We start from the raw sequence: 19,678 nt of genomic DNA, 5'->3' as shown, positions 1-19,678 counted from the left end.
TTAATGCTATACAATGGCGCATAAAGGTGCAACAGTGGGTGCAACACTGGATTAACAAAACATAGGACACCAGGTTCTACAAGAAACTGTCGTAGGAAAGGCATTTGTTCACTATGGGGACATTTATACTCCGTTTATAAACTATGAGAGATTAGCTAAGCAGGACAGCTCCCTGACCTGCCGTACCATCATAATGCCTGGCAGCATGAAAAACTTAAAATTTACCATTTTTCTTCCAGAGACAGGTGATGGTGGTTGCCAACCTAAAGCCATAACTCATCTGATAACATAAGTACACCTGACTAGTTTAAAAGTTTTGTTTAGTGGATCTATCCTGAATTTCAGTCCTTAAAAAACTTTCATTAGACTACACAATCCACATCATCTCAAGCAATAACACTATAAATTAGATAAATTTGCTTTTACTGATTGGACAATCAGGCTAAATAATTCCTTTCTTTTCTGACATTACAATTAAATTTCAGTAACTTATATTCTTCTCTTTGAGCTAACTCCTCCTTAAGAACTAAGGTAAGATATCAGGTTAGGAAACCGAATCAGGGAAATGCCTTTATAAGCACAAATTCGTTGTCTGTAAGAATACAGGCTGATTTGTCTTAGATTTTTCAAACCATATTTTAGCACTGTAGCATCTTCATCCAAAATCTTCCTTGATTTCCCATGGGATGCAAGCTCATTTAAATTCTCAATGTTTCTGTATACAAAACTTTCCCCGTTAAAAGAAATAGCTTAAGACAACTTTAATTTCTTTTTCAACAGCTTCATACTCTTAACCCTAATTGAAACCAGCTCTTTCTTTTCCATCTGCTTCCTGTCACAAATAATAGGCTCGACCGTAACAGGATATGTTTAGGAAAGTCCCCGGTGCCTCAAAGGGAAAGATCATGTCAGTCACAGCATGATGCAGAGATGATTCTGGAAAGCTCTTTTTTCTGCTCCCTCCCCCCACTCAATCTTTCCTTCTTCTCCATTGGCTCATGGAAAATGGTGAAGATGCTCTCTCTCTTTTGTGAGCTTCATATTTGGTTGGTAAAATAATCATGCTCAAAAGCAAGAGATTTTCTGCCTTGCATTTGTAGTCATATTTCACGTGATTACACCGAGAATGTTACCATTTTTTATATAATTCATTAGTTTATTCAGAATTAGACACCTGTCTTCGCTGGTGCTTATTGTATTTTAACAGCTCTGACAACAGTGGATAGGATTTCTTGACATTGTTTCAGTACCTAATTGATAATCCTGACACTTGTTGCTAAAGGTTTAATGCATATCTTTAAAAATTGCTTTTGGAGAGCTTCAGATAAAATTGTATAATACAGCCTGTTATGTATATCCTGTGCCCTCGCACCTCCCTTACCTTGCATTTACCAGAAGCTGGGAATACTCAGGACCCTCTAAGTATATACACATGATTAAAATTTACTCTTCAGCAGTACAGTCTTGAATTTGCATTCTGTAAGCAGGTGAGCATAGGTTTTTAAGAAAGACAAGTTAAAGATTAAGTGATTGTGAAGTACTTTTTTTACAATAAAAAAGACTTCATGTACACAATTCTTTGTATTTCAAAATGCCAAATGAAAGTTTTTCATTTGGCTTTTTAAAAAATGATTGAGAACACAGGGGTCTTTTCAGTTTTTGCTCCCAAAAGCAAGGGGACATTTAAGTAACCTAGGTGTAGGGCTTGACCAACCTTGAAATTGGTATTGATAGGAGCAATTTTTTAAACAATAGCATTAATGTAACAATACAAATCTTAAATAGCCACTGCTATTGTTAATGTATGACATTTGTAGCCTGGTGCTTGAGAGTCATTCAGCAAAGGGAGCAGATTGATTAAACCTTTGTTTTCAGGACTACACAGAAGGTATCAAGGCGGTTTGTGAAAACAAAGCAAGTAATCAAGAAAGCCTGTATTGCTTTGTGCTCCCATAAGATAGATGCAAGAGGTAAGTGGAGGAATGAAATCAATGTTTCCTAAATGGAATAAAATGGAGAGTAGAGAAGTGTTAGTCTCAAGGCTCTAATCCAGGCCCGCACAACATGCAGCCCGTATGGGCTCACTGTGCGGCCCGCGGGGGGTGAGTAGGCAAGTGGCGGGTGAGGGAGGGGGGCTGAAGAGGCGAGTGGGCAGTGGTGGGGGGTGAGGAGGCGAGCCGGGGGAGTGGGGGGGTAGGGGGCTGAGGAGGCGAGCCGGGGGAGGGGGGGGAAGTGAGCCGGCAGCGGGGGAGTCGGGGCTGAGGAGGCAGGAACGCAGGGGCAGGGGGTGAGTAGGCGAGCCGGGGGGTGGGGTGCTGAGGAGGTCAGCGAGGAGCCAGTGGCTGACCCTGTTCTACTGATCTGGTCTGTCTCCCAGCCCCTCTCCAACGGTTGCAGCTGTCTGGAGGTGCTGCCTTCCATGCCTTCCTCAGTCACACCTCATTCATTCAACAGGGGAATTGATTACAAAGTTGTGGGAAGATCTTATTCTACTTCTAGCAAAAAGACATTTTTCTTTTACCTTAATTATACTACCTCAGGGGCCCGCTATAACATATTACCACGGTTCAATACCGCTGTTTCGGTGGGGCAGCTCTGGGGAAAGAGGGTTTGTTTCCGCAGGGTGGGCGGTGCTGGGGGGGTAGCGCTGGGGGGGGGTTGTGTTTCAGGGGGGCTTGGTGGCGCTGGGGTCGGTGGTGCTCGGGGGGGGTTGGCCCTCAGCTGTTTTCTTTGGAGTAATATGGCCCTCGCCACTTTACGAGTTGTGCAGGCCTGCTCTAATCCAACAAATATTTAAACAATTACTTGGAGTATACTTTAAACTTGTCAAGCAAGATTTTTCCTACCTTCTGCACAGCAACGTGAAACTTTAAGGGTGGGGTTTCTTTATTATTAGTGTTTCAATATTTTGTTATACCGGGAAACAGCAGAGAAAAAGTTGGGAAAATTCAATCTAGATTTTTTTCACAGCATTTTCTTGAACGTAAGGGCAAAAGCCTGTGCCAAGTCAGACCAACAAAGGGGGTCAACGTAAGCAAGAGTGACTACAACTGTCTTGAATTTATGTACACTAGTTTTCATTCATAATTTTCCATATTCCCTTTGATTACATTCTTTGCAGAGCAAGCATTTAAAAAAATGCCTTGAAATTTATAAACAGAACAGCAATATATAAACCATCAAGTGGTAAAATCATAGACTAAAAAGGTATTTTTTACATTTCAGTAAGACCCATTTGGGAATTACAACAGAATCTTCTAGATTTACCATTTATCAAACTCCACAAATGAATGGTGGCAACATATATATATATTGCAATTTTATTTCATTCGCTCAAACAAAAAGTTAGCATGTAAGAAATTTAAAATGACAAATATGGTAAAAATAGCAGAGAATGAACTGAAAAAAACTAAAAAGGAGATAAACCTAAATGCATGAAAATTCAACATTCATTAGTGTTTCATCTTCAGTTTTGATTGACACTTGATGCTTGAAAACTTTTTTAAACAATGAACTTGAAATCATGACAACTATCTGAAGAGATTTCAGCACCAGCACTAAGATTTATACATTCAGTTTGTTTGCAACTGACTTGTTAGCCACTTGTGTATAGCACAGATTTATCACAGATCAGATCACAGTGTTGAGGAAAGCAATACCTTCCTGGAATTAGAAAGGATCTCCTAAACTGTACTCAGTTTAAGACATCCACTGTACAAAAGCACAGAACCATCATAATATGGTTTTTAAAGAACTTAGTTCAACAGTGAGCAAAATAATCTTAGCTTCTGTAGTTCATTTTAATTATGGAAATCTCAGTATGACAGCAAGTGTTTACAGTAAGCTTTAATTCAATCAGATTTTCTGGAAAGGACCAATTCAGCAATATGAGATTATGTAAAGTATGTATGTAGAAACAGCACAAAAAAAGACATCTGCTCCTCTTTCTTTTAAACAGAAATCATGTTAATTTTAGACCAAGGCACAAACGTTTAGTGCATAAACCAGGTTCCCTCTCTCCCCCACAATCTGACAGTTTGTTTATTACTCCTTTGGACCACTTATACCCATTACATTTCTAGTAGGCTACTCTTGAACTTCCCTAACAAACAAAATCAAACATGATTTCTGACAAGATTAAACTTCCTTAATGTTAAAATGTTTGCAAAAACAAAAGTTATCAAAGATGAAAATGCCTCCTTTTATTTCACGCTTGCTGCAATTTGTTTAATGCCTTCACTAATGCATGCAGAAAGATGATCAGTTTTTGGAAAGATAATTATATATTGATTTAGGTAATATTTCCATTGTAGAACAATTTTACAATTTGAGTCTCTATAGAAACAGGAACATGTTTAAACTGGAGAAAAAATCCTCATTCAAGACTTTCAGAAGCAGAAAGTGCTGTTGATTTGCTTTGGTTTCCAGCACTAGGAACATATGCTATTTAAAGCTTTTATTCTATGAATGGAGCTAAGTAAGCTGTAACATGAATAATGCCTCCAAAACCATAGTTTTTTTTTTCTAATCAGCAGATAGCAAAAAAATATGGCACTATTACAGCTCATATAATTCAAGATGCAAGGAAAAAGTGCAGATTTGATCCACAATATTTTCCAAAGCATTACGGCTCTGCCTTGCAGGATTTTTACTCCACTGAATTTTATTAGTTTAAACTAAGATTTGCATATATGAGGTGTTTTAACAAATTTTTAAACCATGGGAAAGGGGAAAGTGTCATCTCCCCTGAAAAGTGCTCACCTAATGCTGCCCCACTACTGTTCTTCTGCTTCCCTTTTTCTGCTGTGACCTAATGCTCTAATGCTTCATTATAGCCCTTGTCCTTGTTTCCTCAGAGAGTCAAAAAGCAGCCTCAGAGAATACAGGAGCAGGTAATTGTTGTGCATCCTGTACTACCACAGGTGCATCACTGGTAATAGCTGATAAATTTAAATCGACTTGGATTTTGATCAAGTTAAGAAATGAAACAAAAATGAGATGGGAGTTTTAGAACCATTACTGAATCGGAAATACAAATAACTCAAGAAATGATACAAAAAGAATTAAGTACCTGGTTCTGTTAACATGGTTACTGATAAAAGTCACAAAATTTTCCTCATTATTACACATGCATGTAATATGTGGAAAAATAGTGCAGAAATTAATAAAAATATTTTTAAACCAAAACTGTCACCTTCCCCTCCTCCCGCCCCAACTTTTTTCCTTGGCATTAATTCAGCCTTAAAAATGAAAAAGGCTACTTAATATTTATGACATGCAATGTTTTTTGTTTAATTAAAAAGCTGATTGTGTTGTGTTACCTTACAAAAATGTCCGCATGCATAAATCTTAAAAAATAAAAATTAAAAAAAGCCTGAAAATCTACTGTAAATCTACAACATACTAATGATTTACATTTGACCACTGGTTTGTATTATGTAGAAGTCTTAGATTTGGTAAAGCATTGTAATGATTTAGGAAGGCATCTACATCTTTAAACTCTGGACTGCTTGCTTTTTTGTTTACAAAATTGCATGAAGGCTAACTAGAGAGGATTCCGATCATAAAATTCCAAAAACTTGATATGCCATCGCTTTCTAGGTGATATTGCCCTTTAAAAGCATACACTTCTAATTATTTCATATTTTGTTATCTGAACTTACATGTCTGCTCTTTGAAGTTATTAATGGAAATATCAAATATGATAGGAAGACAAACCTGAGATACATTTGCAGTACAACAGAATAGCTTGCTAAATCCTTCATTAATAAAGAAAACCTCTCTGAAAAGCCTTCCCAAGCTTTTCTCCTTTTTTGTGTTAACAATGAATTCTGAAATATGTGCAGTTTTATCTTGACATGAGAACATCTCAATGCACTGTGATCTTGTCTGACAAATGTGGGAATTTCTGCATAATCATTACAGTAACTTTTAAGACTCTTTTCCACCCTGCTGTAAAGGTCAGAAAAAAGCAGCAAACTAGGAAGGAAAAAGCATATCACCAGAGTGATGTGTCTGAAAGTTTTCAGAATGTTGTTTTCCCCTCCTTCCAAGTGTCTTTCTCCATTTTCTTCTAACAGCTCACAAAATGTAGTCGACTTTATACCAAGTGAAAGAGTCACATTGGCTTAGTCCTAGTCTTTCTATGCAGTATTTGACTTGCTCAGTTCTTGCCTGATTGCTGATTAGGGAAGGAAAAAAGCATAAATTAACATTACATATTTAAAAAAAAACAAAAAAACACTTGCCTAGACTGACACGTCTGTCCTTTGAACAAAAAGTGCATCCTATCAGAAGCCATCTTGTTAAAAATGTAGTATACTGGACCTTAAGATTGTTTGACACCATGAAACAGAACTTAATTCTGACTCAGATTACATCTTTTTTCTGGTACAAAATATTCTGATATTTGATACTTCAGTCTGTTTCTCTCTGTCTCCGCCCACACTACTGCCTTTTTAATGGCGGGAACCACCACCAGTTCACATGTCAGGAGGATGATTTGGGTTCTATACTCACTTACGCCATCTTGTTTAAGTGGTCACAGTATGTAGCATAAATGACAAAGCAAGCAAAAAAGGGAAGAAAAAAAAAGAGGCGAGGGAGCTGCTACATTAATACATACAATTATTCATCCCAGTATTGAAAAATTAGTGTGGGACCATGAGTAATTCCAGGGGCAAGTTAATGATAGAAAGGGAAGGGAGGTGTCATTCGATTCATAAATATCTACACAATCATAATTTCAATGGTGTCACCCTCTGCAGCATGGCGGGGTGTGTGTGTGTGAGGAGGTGGTGTCACTGGCCCTTCCACCACTAGTTCCAAGCTCCAGTTCCTCTGTTTTTTGGAAATTTTGATAATACAGTGTCATTGGAAATGGGTTGTGTTGGGTATAATTCAAAAGCCCTTTTCTCCCACAAACACAATGGCATCAAACATTACAAACTTAGAACAATGAAGTAGATACATATTTGAGAAAATGTTTAAAAGTCAACATTTTTTTTAACACATGCATGTCAAACTTGCAGCCCTCACAGTTAAATTGTGGCCTTTGACTGACAGTACTGTGTTTATCAGTTAATGCTCAGAACGAGATACTTGATTAATTTTTTTTAATGTTACAGATTACTATAAATGGAAGGAGTGCTTCAAGTTGATTTGCCATCACCTACAAAAAAGAAGTGGTTCAGAGGTATTGATAATCAGCTTTGTTTATTATGCCAAAGGAGTTGTAATGAGGCACTGGTTAGACATCAGCATCCAGCCAGAAATTACTGGAAGCCATCTGTAAATAGTATGCACACAATTGCATAACATACATTACATCATATAATTAATTACAAGCCCTAAGTAATTTATTATAAAATCCTTGTTTTTACTTTGGTCTTGATCATTTTTAGGTACCGAGGAGATGAAAAATACCAACCAGTAGCTAAATCTGTGGAGAATATCATCGCAGAAGACTGGTTAAACACACAATGCTTGGCGGCACTTTACATGCTATAAGAAGTGAACCCATATCATAGAATCATAGAAGATTAGGGTTGGAAGAGACCTCAGGAGATCATCCAATCTACCCCATATCTTGACAGTGATATGTAAACTGGGCTCCTTTGTTGATGGCACTGGCATTCCTGAGACCCCAGGTACTTTGCTTAGTGGCAGTACTGTGAACCAAATTCTTAAAGGGAAAAAGTTGTGATACGCTATAAAAGAACACACCCAAGCACTTGTTGCCCTTAAAAAAATGCTACCTACGTGTCTTCTTTGGAAAACATAAAGACGTGTTTGAAGTCATTTCCCAAAGGGTACAGGACTGACGAGACCCGTTCCATGCATCTAGTGTGCATTCTACTCTCAATGACCTATTGTGCACAAAGGAGAGCTTCAATATCGCAGAATGGATCAAGCAATTTGAAGAAGATGAATCAGCGACAAAGCCAACTTTTGGGATGGTGCGGTGATACATTAAGATGGTTGAGTCTATGCTGCTTTTTATTTGATCTGTCAGGACTGCTAATTGGAATTTGCACCTCACAGCACTAGAAGACTTAGTTAAATGCTTTTTTGCTTTAGATTTAACCACCAATTCAGCAATGATTGCCTGGTATCTCACTGAAATAAGAGATGTAGAAAAGTCTGACCCTGATATACGAGAGGAATTTCAAAGAGGAAATTGGGTTGTTTAAAGGTTGCTAGTTCCCTTCTGTTCAGTTTGTTCAGACAATGGCCTATCACATGAAAAAGAGAGCAATGAAAGTCATTGGGGGAGTTGGTGGGCATAACACAGCACCCACATGCTCTTGTTTTTCAGGTATGCAGAGGAATCATTAAAAATATTACCAGAGAGAAGAAACTCAGTAGTATTGTGCTTGTCCAAATCAAAATAATTGACTCCACAAACATCTTCAATGTCACAGTGAAGTTACTGTCTCATACTCACACAAACAAGCTAACCGCACACCTTGCAGGAAAAACACTCCAGCATGCATAGAATTTTGTTGTCACGTGGCGTAATGAAGCTGCTGCCTTGCATTGTTTTGTGAGTTTCTTCGTAGTTCCCATGAGAAGGCTGATGCTACAATTATTTTGAATGCCATCAATGCCACAGAAACAGGTGCTCTGGAGCTCTGGATTTTTGCACAAGACATAGGTGTAGTGCTCTCTGTGAGACCCTACCCAAGATTTCTGCAAGATTGTTTTAGTTCTTGCTGCTGGAGAACAGACTCGCCATATATCCCTCAGCAATGTGTTCCTATCACTTGAACCACCAAAAGCCACCGCACTGCCAGGTTTCCATGCCCTTTCAGGATGTAACACTACTGCAAGGTTAGCTGAAAAGACCAAATGATCTTATTGGAAGGCATTTGATTCAGCTAAGACTCTCTCTCTCACTCTGAGGATGCTCAGCACAGCTGAGACAGTCACGGATGAGATCATAAATGCACTAGAGGAGTCCATATGCCAAATTTACCATTTGAAGACTAACAACACAACATTTGCAGAGTTACAATGGTGGATGTTTTCCAAGAAGCAGACAAATAGAGAAAAATTGCCACTGACAAGGGGGGTGTTACACCTGCTCCTGAAACAATCCTTCAGCTAGTATATAAAGGCCAGATGCTAACTGCCCTGCAAATGACTGGCCAGAAGCCTGCCTTCTATGGAGATGTATGAGTGCGCCACGGACAAAGATCAATGTGACAATGTGTGTAGCTGTTGTGCCCCTGATGGAGACAACACCAAAGGTAATAAGGTAATAATTGGAGATATACCAATCTCTTAGAACTGGAAGGGACCTTGAAAGGTCATTGAGTCCAGCCCCCTGCCTTCACTAGCAGGACCAATTTTTGCCCCAGATCCCTAAGTGGCCTCTTCAAGGATTGAACTCACAACCCTGGGTTTAGCAGGCCAACGCTCAAACACTGAGCTATCCCTCCCAACAGTGACTTTGATCAATAAATGTTTTCAGTCCTACATGTCAAGGCTAACTTCCCTAGGATTAGCCAAGATCATTGTCATTTTTATGTAAGCAATGCAACCCTGTGTTAAAATATAATTAAAGGGGTGATTTTTAAACAGTTTCTCAAGTATATAGCTACATATTTATTCTAGATTTGTCATGTTTTGTACCACTGTGTTAGTGGAAAAAGGGCTTTTGAATGATATCCAACTCAATACATTCTCATTGGGAATGGATTATCAAAACTTCCACCAATCAGAGGACCTAGACCTGGGAGCTGAGGTAGGGGAGTGCGTCTCCCCTCCTATGATGCAGAGGGAGACACTACTGAAATTATGACTATAGATTTTTATGAATGAAATGATACCTCCTTTATGTTTCTATCACTAACTTGTCCACAGAATGAAATTTTCCTAAATTATGCTTCCAGACTACATACCTACTTTCACATTATATAAAAAATAGTAACAACCACTCTGCTCAGGACTGATTAACTCATCACTGGACACTAGGTAAACATACACAGATGCTGCTAGTTTAAACTAAGCAACATCCAGGCACTAGGAGCCAGTCACTGACTGACTTGGATAGAAAAGGATTAATTTACTCCTCTCCTGTTCAGGTCAGTCAGCTATTAGCTCCTGCTGTGTGGACACTGCTCCATTATCCTCCTGGTGCCTGGCCTCCCCAGGTCTCTGAGCAGTCCCTCTCCTGGCTGGCTTCCCTATTCCAGCACCTGGATAATGGCAGCCAAGCTCAGGCTGGTCATCTGGTTCAGTTACAGGTGCAACAGCTAGCCCCATGACAGCCAGGAGGAGCAGCAGTGCTAGCTACCCCATTATCCATTAAGGTTTAACCTCACCACTTCTCCATCATGACAGGGGGGCAGTGGGACTAAATTTAAATAAGCAGCTTTGTGACCTGGTGAACAGGGTCACAGAACCACTCAGGTTGTCTCTCCGTTATAACCCCCTGAATTGGCTCCTAGGTACATGCTTATATTGCTTATTTCTTAATCTGGCCTTGACTCTGCTACTCTGATAGTATTTATCATTAATCATTATAAAGTGGTGTCCATCAGTACTGCCAACCCAAATTTAAAACAAACAAAAATAAACTACGCCACACTCCAAAAAAATCCTGAGCCTGGTTTTCAAATTATGAGATTAAAACAACAATTTTGGAGTTATTTGACTTTCGTTTTTTTGAGCATTTAACGGTCATGTTTTCTAACTCTCCAAAACCCAAGAGGGTTAGAAATCTACTTATTTTAAAATGAAAGCTGTGATTAATGTAAATCCCATCTCCTTGAATCATGTGATTAAGAAAAACACCAAATATCAAGAATTACGATACAATGTTGAAAGCAGTCATTGGGCTAAAATGTCACAGGATAAATACTGACTGCTTTGAAATATGTGACTCAGCTGCTCTGGCTTTTATTTTAAGTGGTACATTATTATATGACAATCTTGCCTTTCCTAAACGAAAACAACATCATGAGATGGTAAACATCTGCAAGGAGGATCTTGCTCAATTTCTGCACCCATCCATCCACTTTTAAAGACAGACATGATTCAGCATCATTGCTCTATCCAAAAACCCTGCAGATAAGGTATAAAGTACCTGATTGTGCAAGAATAATCAAAACAATTAGTATAAGTTAGTTTTTCATTTACTACATGGTAATGAGAAAAGGAGTGGACATTAGAAAAAGCAGTTCTATCATGAATTTGGCATTCTAGAATCCTCAGACTGTAGACAGAATCTTGAAAATAAATTTCCATTTCTGCATCTTTTCACCTTCAAGAAATGTTTATCCATTCTTTAAGACTTGGAAATCCAAAATATGTAGTTAATCAAGTTCATACTCACCATCAATGAGTTCTTCCTTTAATTTTGTTAATTCCTTTCTCATTTCATCTAAAATATCCTATGGCATCAGAATACAAGTCATAATAAATTAGTGTGGTTTAAACTTTCAGCTAAGAAAAAATGAAAGTAATTCTAATTCTTGTTCATTTTGAAACATCTTAAACTTATATTCCAGTCTGTATCTATATCTTCAAAATTCACCCTTAAACTCCTTTACTATTAGTAAGTAATAAAAATTGTATTTTAAAAATATGCTGCCCAAATCTTATAATTGATTTATATGGCGCTTATCCCACCTAAGGTAGGAGATACTTGAGTTACAACGATTTATCACACATTTCATGTTCTCCCACAACAAGTGGTGGCAATTTATGTAAAACTAGCAGGCATAGCTATAACTATAACTGCCCTGCAGATAAGATGTGAACGTCCAAAACAAAGAGAGAACCTAGACCAACAAATTATTCTCAGTTACACAGATAAAAATAAGTAGAATCTGACAGCAGTGCTATCGTAATGCCCTTCTCTCATCTCTATCTCCTTTCCTATTGCTGATCTGATATTTTAGATAATGATTTCCTGAAAATGCATTTAAATCCAGAGTGTGAAGGAATACAATTCTTGTGAAAATGTACTTTTCAACTTGGCATCATCGATACTCATTGAGAACAACAAAGAAGCATCCAAAGGATTGCTGTCTTGTTAAAACTACCATTCTCCTCAATTGTTATTAAGATGGTACACTTTTTTGTTATAGCTGAAAATATTAAATCAAACACAATATTCATTATCAGTTAAAGCAATATTGAGACTATATTCCTGACTTTGCTATACGTCATTGCAAAATTACAGCTAGTAGAAAGTATTTAACCAGATATTTAAAAAAACCTTCCTGGATTTAGGTTTGAAACTAGGAAAAGGTTAAAGTTTGGTATTTAATCAAGAACTGTTGAAAGTCTTTAAAAGTTCTGCTATTACTTATTCTGAAAAGGTTTCTATTGAAGGTACTATATACCTGCTTCAATCTGTCATAGTCTAGCCCTTCTGACTGCACTCCATTGGCACTGGTTTGCCCAGATGGTGTAGATTTTGGTCTGCAGAACATAAAAAAGAAGCGATGTATTACAGGTCTCTAATTACTGTATGTCTGCTTTGTAATAAGCCTACATTCTCCCCCTCACCACCCCCAAATTAATGTGTTTTGTTAATAGTTACTGTCTTCCAAGATTGTAATAAAGAATTAGAATGAAAAGAGGATTTTTACAAAGATGGTGGCAGCCCAAGAAACACCAAAGCTGTACATACAGAATGGAAGCCACCAGTAAAGGGCATTTTCCTGACATGGAAATATTAACTATTTCATTAATATATAATGACAAAGTGGGTGAGGTAATATCTTTTATTGGACCAATTTCTGTTAGTAAAAGTAACAAGCTTTTGAGGTACGCAGAGATGTTCTTCAGGTTACCATAACTAACACAGGTATAACACTGTAAACAAATAATATATGAGTTATTAGTTCAAAACAGGAACAATTCAACAAGCATAACTATTTTTTCAGTTATCTCTTATTTTCTCCTCCTAGAGCACGAGAGGGGAAGAGTATCCCCTCTAAATTTATCTTGTAAACCCTTTATATATTTTTCTTTTTTAGCTTAACTTCTTGCTCATTAAAAAGGGCCCTATGTCACAATGACCTTTCCCCTCTGACTAAAGAAGGCAGTATGCTGACCCTTGCTACAATGTAATACATGGTGTACCTCCAAAAAGAATGCTGGATTGATCTATTCAAAACATGCTTGCAAACTGTGTGACCCAGATGACTGCAACATTTACAGAAATTACACCTCTACCACGATATAACGCTGCCCTCGGGAGCCAAAAAATCTTACCGCATTATAGGTAAAACCGTGTTATATCAAACTTGCTTTGATCCGCTGGAGTGCGCAGCCCCGCCCCCCTGAAGTGCTGCCTTACCACATTATATCCGAATTCATGTTATATCGGGCCGCATTATAACGGGGTAGCGGTGTACTAATTTGGAAGTTGTAACACATTTCTGATGCACATAATCTTTTCCTTTAAATCACCTACAAATTTGTTTGCAGAAGACTGCCACATTTAAAAAAAATTCTGCATGCAGAGCTAACTTTCTTAAATAAAGAAGCTACATAGGAAGTTTTCAATAAGCTCTTCAAATTTGTGTTTTCTGCCCTCTTCCATCCATGTAGAGTACATTGCTCACACTTGGAAACATACATACTTACTGCAGATATATTCATGTCTCAGAAAATGTTTGCCTGATGGGCTGTTGGGGTACATGCAAGGGATGAGGGTTTTGAGAATAAAATTCAACCATCTTCCTTGAAAAGTATGCATTAACTTCCCCTGGATTCCTGGACACTTTTGAGACTCAATAGTAATTCCTGTGTAGTAGCATACCCAGGATCTCAGGCCCTGCAATAAATTGTCTCACATGGGCCTTGATTTACATAGGCTACACATGCCTTGGAGAGTTGAGTAAACTCTATATGACCCTCAGAGTGGCATGGGAGGGAGGAGTAGATGCCTGAAGCAGCCATCCTCTGCCCTCCCCTCTACCTGTGCTGCTATCCAGAATGGGCCACTCCTCTTGTCTAGTTTACCTATTGAGTATTTTAAATAAAATTGTGGCTGCTCTGCCAAAGATTCCTGATGTTTGTCTCTCTACATATTTACCCCATGACACTGAACAACGTAAGCTGAAAATTCATGTTTAGTTTTGGTGAATTAATTACTTTTGAAATCCTCTTCTTCTAACACCTTGCTTCTGCATCATTCTGGGACCATTTTTTAAAACCACATGCTTCTGTTTGCAGAATGATTAAGTTTACAGTTGATTTCAAAATCTGCTTTTCCTTATGTTAGAATTAACCTGATGTATTATGGTAAAGAATCTCCCTAGTGGGGTAGGAGGAAGCAGGTTCTCTTTCACTGTCTCTCTGTGCTGTGCTGATCTGAATAGAAAGGTAGAGCGAAGCTGCAGTTTTTGGCTTCGGAGCTTTTATGTAAGAGAAACACTTAAAATTGTGTTTCTCCTAGCTTTTGTCATCCCAAGATGAAGCTTTATTTACTGAAAGTAGGGCCGTTTGTGGCTGGGAGCAGAAGCCAGCATGGGTACACAACTCAGCAAGGAATTTCCCCTCCCATGCAGAATATATTAAAATGGCCTCAGTTGTGCCCACAGCTCCATAAACACAAAACAGAAAATTTAAGAGTAACTAAAAAAAATTGATAAAGTGAGGCAGGGGCTTGTCAAATCTCCCTCCTTTTAAATGTCTTCTCTTCTTTCCTTTGCCTTGTCATTTAGCTAATCCCTTTACATTTAGCCAAACTCAGGAAAGCTGTAATGCCCCCGCCCCCAACCCCCCAAAAGCGAACAGAAAAATATCATGGAACTAATACAACGCTCGCAATCCATCATTATTTTCAAGTTGTATCCCCTTTCCTTACAGCCTAAACAGAAAAGACAGACAAAGGGTAAATTCTTTGGGACGTGGACTGTCTATTACACTATGTTTTTACAATGCTTAGAACAGTGGGCCCCATTCTTGGTTAACCTCTAAGCGCTACCCTAAGTTGATAGAAATATTTTCCAGAGAGATTTCTAACGGAAGGAGAAAAACTTTACCACTTCCCACCCGCTGCCTCAGCTTTTCAGTTGGACTGGTACTGTACACCAGATAAGCTTTTTCCAATATTATAGAAACTTTTCTAACTTGTGAGATTCCAGGCAGAACATGGGCTTTCCCCTGCACTATAGTCCAGGCTTGTGGTGTGTGCAAAAGGATATTAATTGAAAAACAATCTGAGATACAAGAGTTGAGATTTTTTTCCAACCAATTTATATAGGCCATTTTTTGACCTATTTGAAAAACTTGACACTCAAAATACACATTTATACCCACAGTGTAATACTGGAGAGGAGACACTTGAAACCAATATGCCTGTGGGTTTGTCTACACTAGAAATGCTACAGCGGCACAACTTCAGCGGCACTGTTGTAGCATTATTGCAGTTATGGAAGGGGTTCTTTCATCTCTGTAATAAATTCACCTCTACAAGATCCGGGAGCTAGGTCGATGGAAGAATTCTTCCATCGACCTAGAGGTGTCTGTACCAGGGCTTAGGCTGGCTTAATTACATTGCACAGGGTATGAACTTTTTCACAGCTCTAAGTGATGTAGTTAAGACGACCTAAGTGCAGTGTAGAGCAGCCCTGAGGCTGTTTATCTTTTTTAGAAAGCAAAATCCTCAGTGCAGATTGAAGAATCCAGCATTTTATTTTATTAGTTTCATGGGTAATATGAAGGAAAAATACCTCCTCAAATTTTCTGAATCAGAGCAAATTGAAATAAAAGTTGATCCAAGGATTTTAAGCTAAACTGAGAGCCAATAAGATGTTAGAATATATGGAAAGTTAAATAATTGTACAGTGGACGTAGTTGAAAACTACAGTTCACCTTGCACCCCAAAGAACAACTACACAGTCTGTGTTAATGCTATGAAGCCAAGTCACAGTCTGAAGTCTGTTGTATAATCTTTAGATACTGAACTCTACTATATTTCCATATAAAAAAACTCCTTGTTTGAAACTTACAAAGTTAACTTTCCAGCAATTGCTGTTTCACCGCAAATCTGCCAATACTATTGAAAATGAACACAGAAGCTGGTAGTAAAATGTGTCCCTCAGACATTTAGTTAAGAGAATCTAAGCATTATTTTTGTTTTCATATAGATAGTTTTCCATATATCAAGAGTTCTTCTACATACTCCATAGATGTCCCATCAGTCCCTGAGGATTTCCATGGAGTTTCATTTAACTGTTCCCACTCTCAGTGTCTTGCTTTCTGACTAAAAGCCCTGAGTGGGAAAATGGGAGCTATTCTTCCAGAGACCAATAGTGTGGTTGCTGACTAATGACAATAGGAACAAAGTACATATGTTGAACGGCAGAATTTAGCCCTTACAAACACAGACTGCTTATGGATTAGAGCTTTAAAAAACATTGTCAGTGTTTGCACTCCTAGTCACACTTCCCGTCAACATTACAATCATAATTTGTCTGAGAATTGGATAGGAAAGGGTCTATAGAAACAGGGCTTTGAAGCTGTGCTATGGTTCCACTCCAGCTCCAGGCAGTGTGAAGACATATTAAAGAACATATTAAAATTATATATTTTTCCTTCATGGATGTCTTGGTTTCTTGCAATAAAGGTATTTTGTTCAATCAACCCTATCAAATTCCTTTGGAATTTGGTATTTTTAAAAATTTCAGTCAAATCTATTTGGTACCCTTCATTTCTCACAGCTGCATTTGCAGCTGGCTACTGATACTGCCAAGAGAAACTACTATCTAATGAAAACACAGCCTTCAAAACATCTCAACCATGAATTCCTGAGATTGCTACTGAGCTCCCCCATGTGGTGATTCATAGCATTACCTACGAAGACTGTGAGGCAACTATAATGCGCAATAAGAGAACTTGATTTAAACATGCAAGATAAAGATCTGATTCATGCTAACATGCAAAACACCACCACAAAAGATAATTAGCTAATGGGGGAACTTTTCATACAAAAGAATAGGTAGTCACCACAGTGTTTGCTTTCATGAAAAAGACATTAGCAAAAACAATTTTAAAAAAGTTGAGAAATTTGTCAGTAATTTTCTAGATTGTACCACTTTTTTTTTAAAGTGAAAACTATTTTAATCCTGTACCATTTTGTTCAGAAATGTATTTAGTCTTTTTAAAGTACTTTCTTAAGGCACTTTCTTTAAAAACAATTTAACTCTTTGAACACTGGCTTTTTAAAAACTGCTAAATTAGTTGCTTTGGATGACAGATGCATAATTTCACTCCCTCCAAAGGTTTAAAATATGCCCAGAATTACTCAATCACAATTCTGTAATATGTTGAATGAGCAGGATATGCATTTACCATGTTCTCTCTTTTAATAAGGATCTTTTAGACATTTATGTTGGACAAAATCTATTCAGTGAGCAGATCAACTTTACTGTATGATGAACAACAACTATTCTTTTAGCTGGTAATAACAGTTGTGAAAAACATTCTGAGATGAAATACATTCTCGGGAAGTTAGTAGCTAGATGATTCTATGTGCCAATCTTACTACTTTGAAAAACTGTAGCTTCTCAGGACATTACACCTTAATAAGGTGCTCTTCAGAAGCTGCAATCAGACATACAGTTATACTGTAATCCACATGTTTAATTACTGTATAATTGAGATATTTTATATAAGTGAAATTAAAAGTTGCATGGCATTACTTTACAATGAGATCTATTTTTGACTACAGGACTGTTCTTTGGGTCACTATTGATGAGATATTGAATTATTTTAAATCACATGGGAAAACATGGTGCATTCTGTAATTAGAGATGAACAGAAATTCTATTGCACCCAAGCAGCATGACATACATCTTAAACACCTTATTTTGAATTGAAAGCAAATAAACTGACTTGCATTTAAAATTACCAGTAAAGCTCCCTACCTTTAAGGATTCTGAAAATGGATACAACTATAACTGAAGGAAAGACAGACAAATTGTTAAGAGGAGCTTTATGTCAGTGGTTCTCAACCAGTGGTCCGGGGCCCCCAGGGGGGCCAAAAGCAGGTTTCAGGGGAGGATGCTACGCATGGCACGCATTAGACTTGCTAGGGCCCACGGCAGAAAGCCAAAGCCCCACGGCAAGGGACTGCAGCCAGGACCCTGAGCCCTGCCACCCTAGGCTGAAACTGAAGTCTGAGCAAGTTAGCTTTGCAGTGCCCAAGCAACTGCCCTGCTTCCTACCCCTTAATGTCGGCCCTGGCTTTTCTATGCAGAAAAACAGTTGTTGTGACGGCTGTGGAGTTTTTATTGTGTGTTGGGGGAGGGCGGCGTTCAGAAAGAAAAAGGTTGAGAACCCCTGCTTTAAATCATTTGTCTTTGTGGTGATTACCGATCCATGTAGAAAAAGCCCAGCCCTGTTCTGGTCAAGTTGGTTAATTAAAAAAAAAAGTCTCAAACCCTAACAGGATGATACCTGTTTAATGAATCATAGGACCTGTTTTCAGAAACAATCAGATTTTTCCATGGAGACTCCCGTCTATGAAGGGCAAAAAACACTAACTTAGGCTATATTAGAGCTAGGTTATATGCAGTTTTAGAAAATGAGTTTTATTATAGTTTAAATTACTATACCAATTAAATCCTGAACACTAAAGGAAAGGATACTTACATCATTTAGAAGCTTAATTTTAAATAGGATAAATAGGTATTTTATTTATTTTGCACATTTACTATGAATACCAACCTCCCTGTTGAGTCTCCTTGCTGAGTTATTCTGAAAAGAAAAAATCCTGCTTTACTTGTCAATTTTTCCAGACATGTCCAACAATCCTCATATGCAACTTAGGTCTTCTCTGCATATGTTAGAGGGAGATTTCAGCAGAGCCTAGCAGGAAGGAGACTCCTACTACCCGTAAATTGAGCTTTGGTGACAAAGCATTAAACAGTCTGGACCAATGTACTCTAAGCAGCCATGCCCACTGACTAACTAGGGACAGAAAAGCCTTTACAAAGACAGTTCTCAGCATATGTTTTTGCTGAGGAACAGACATCAAGATTTCAGTGACTTGTAAGGTATGAAAGGACCTTCCCATGGCAACCTTAACATATTCTATTGAAGCTTTTTCCCCTCAGCCCATGAAGCGTCCATGGACAAGGCTGATGGGGGAAGAGAGTCTTAGCAGCTCTAAATGAAAAAGTAAGATCTTTATCTGCTTGGATCTGCTGCTGCTAGAAAAAATTACTTTTTTGGATACCTTTCCAGGTGACAAATATGGAGTCTTTGTTTGACTGGATGAATTCTACATAAATACAACTAAAAGGCTATGACTCATTCAAACTATGCCAAAATCTCTCCTTGGAGGATTTAGATGATGGGCAAAATCTTGGTGGAACAGTTTCCTGCTATGAAAAGAAGACTCAGACTTGTGAATAAATACTTGGACTGTTCTGAAAACAGCTTTATTCTAACAGAAGGTCATAAAAATTCTTAACAGGAGATGGCAGCTCTCTGGCTCATCTGATTGAAGTAATCATGATGATAAAGACTGTTTTAAAAAGAAGAGGAAGTTATTTAACTGGAGGTTCTTCTAGATGTGTGGTCCCTGTCTGTATTCCGCTGAGGGTTTACACATGCGCACCATGCATCCGGCGCACCATGAGCCTGGAGTCAGAGAATTTAAAAGCAGTAGTGTCTGTTGGTCTGTGCATGTGCCCTGAACTTG

The 19,678-nt window shown here is 38.2% G+C and overlaps 1 protein-coding gene across 8 annotated transcripts in view; it reads right to left on the bottom strand.

Moving 5' to 3' along the window:
- Positions 1-2,878: 2,878 nt before the first annotated feature.
- Positions 2,879-19,678, bottom strand: part of ENAH (ENAH actin regulator) — a 173,851-nt gene continuing 157,051 nt past the window's right edge. For 2 of the 8 annotated variants that reach the window (XM_045010085.1, XM_045010082.1), the window contains 3 exons: positions 12,357-12,435; positions 11,342-11,399; positions 2,891-6,181 (listed from right to left, as the gene is read on the bottom strand). In XM_045010085.1, coding sequence (XP_044866020.1) covers positions 6,144-6,181; positions 11,342-11,399; positions 12,357-12,435 — 175 coding nt within the window. In that variant the 3' untranslated portion in view covers positions 2,891-6,143. Of the gene's footprint in view, positions 6,182-11,341; positions 11,400-12,356; positions 12,436-18,429; positions 18,493-18,699; positions 18,730-19,678 lie in introns of all 8 variants that reach the window. The other 6 variants (XM_045010077.1, XM_045010083.1, XM_045010079.1 and 3 more) reach the window with 6 other exon arrangements.

Source organism: Mauremys mutica, chromosome 3, assembly GCF_020497125.1.
Source record: "Mauremys mutica isolate MM-2020 ecotype Southern chromosome 3, ASM2049712v1, whole genome shotgun sequence".
In the NCBI taxonomy this organism is placed as follows: Eukaryota; Metazoa; Chordata; order Testudines; family Geoemydidae; genus Mauremys; species Mauremys mutica.
This window is presented reverse-complemented; position numbering and strand designations above follow the sequence as displayed.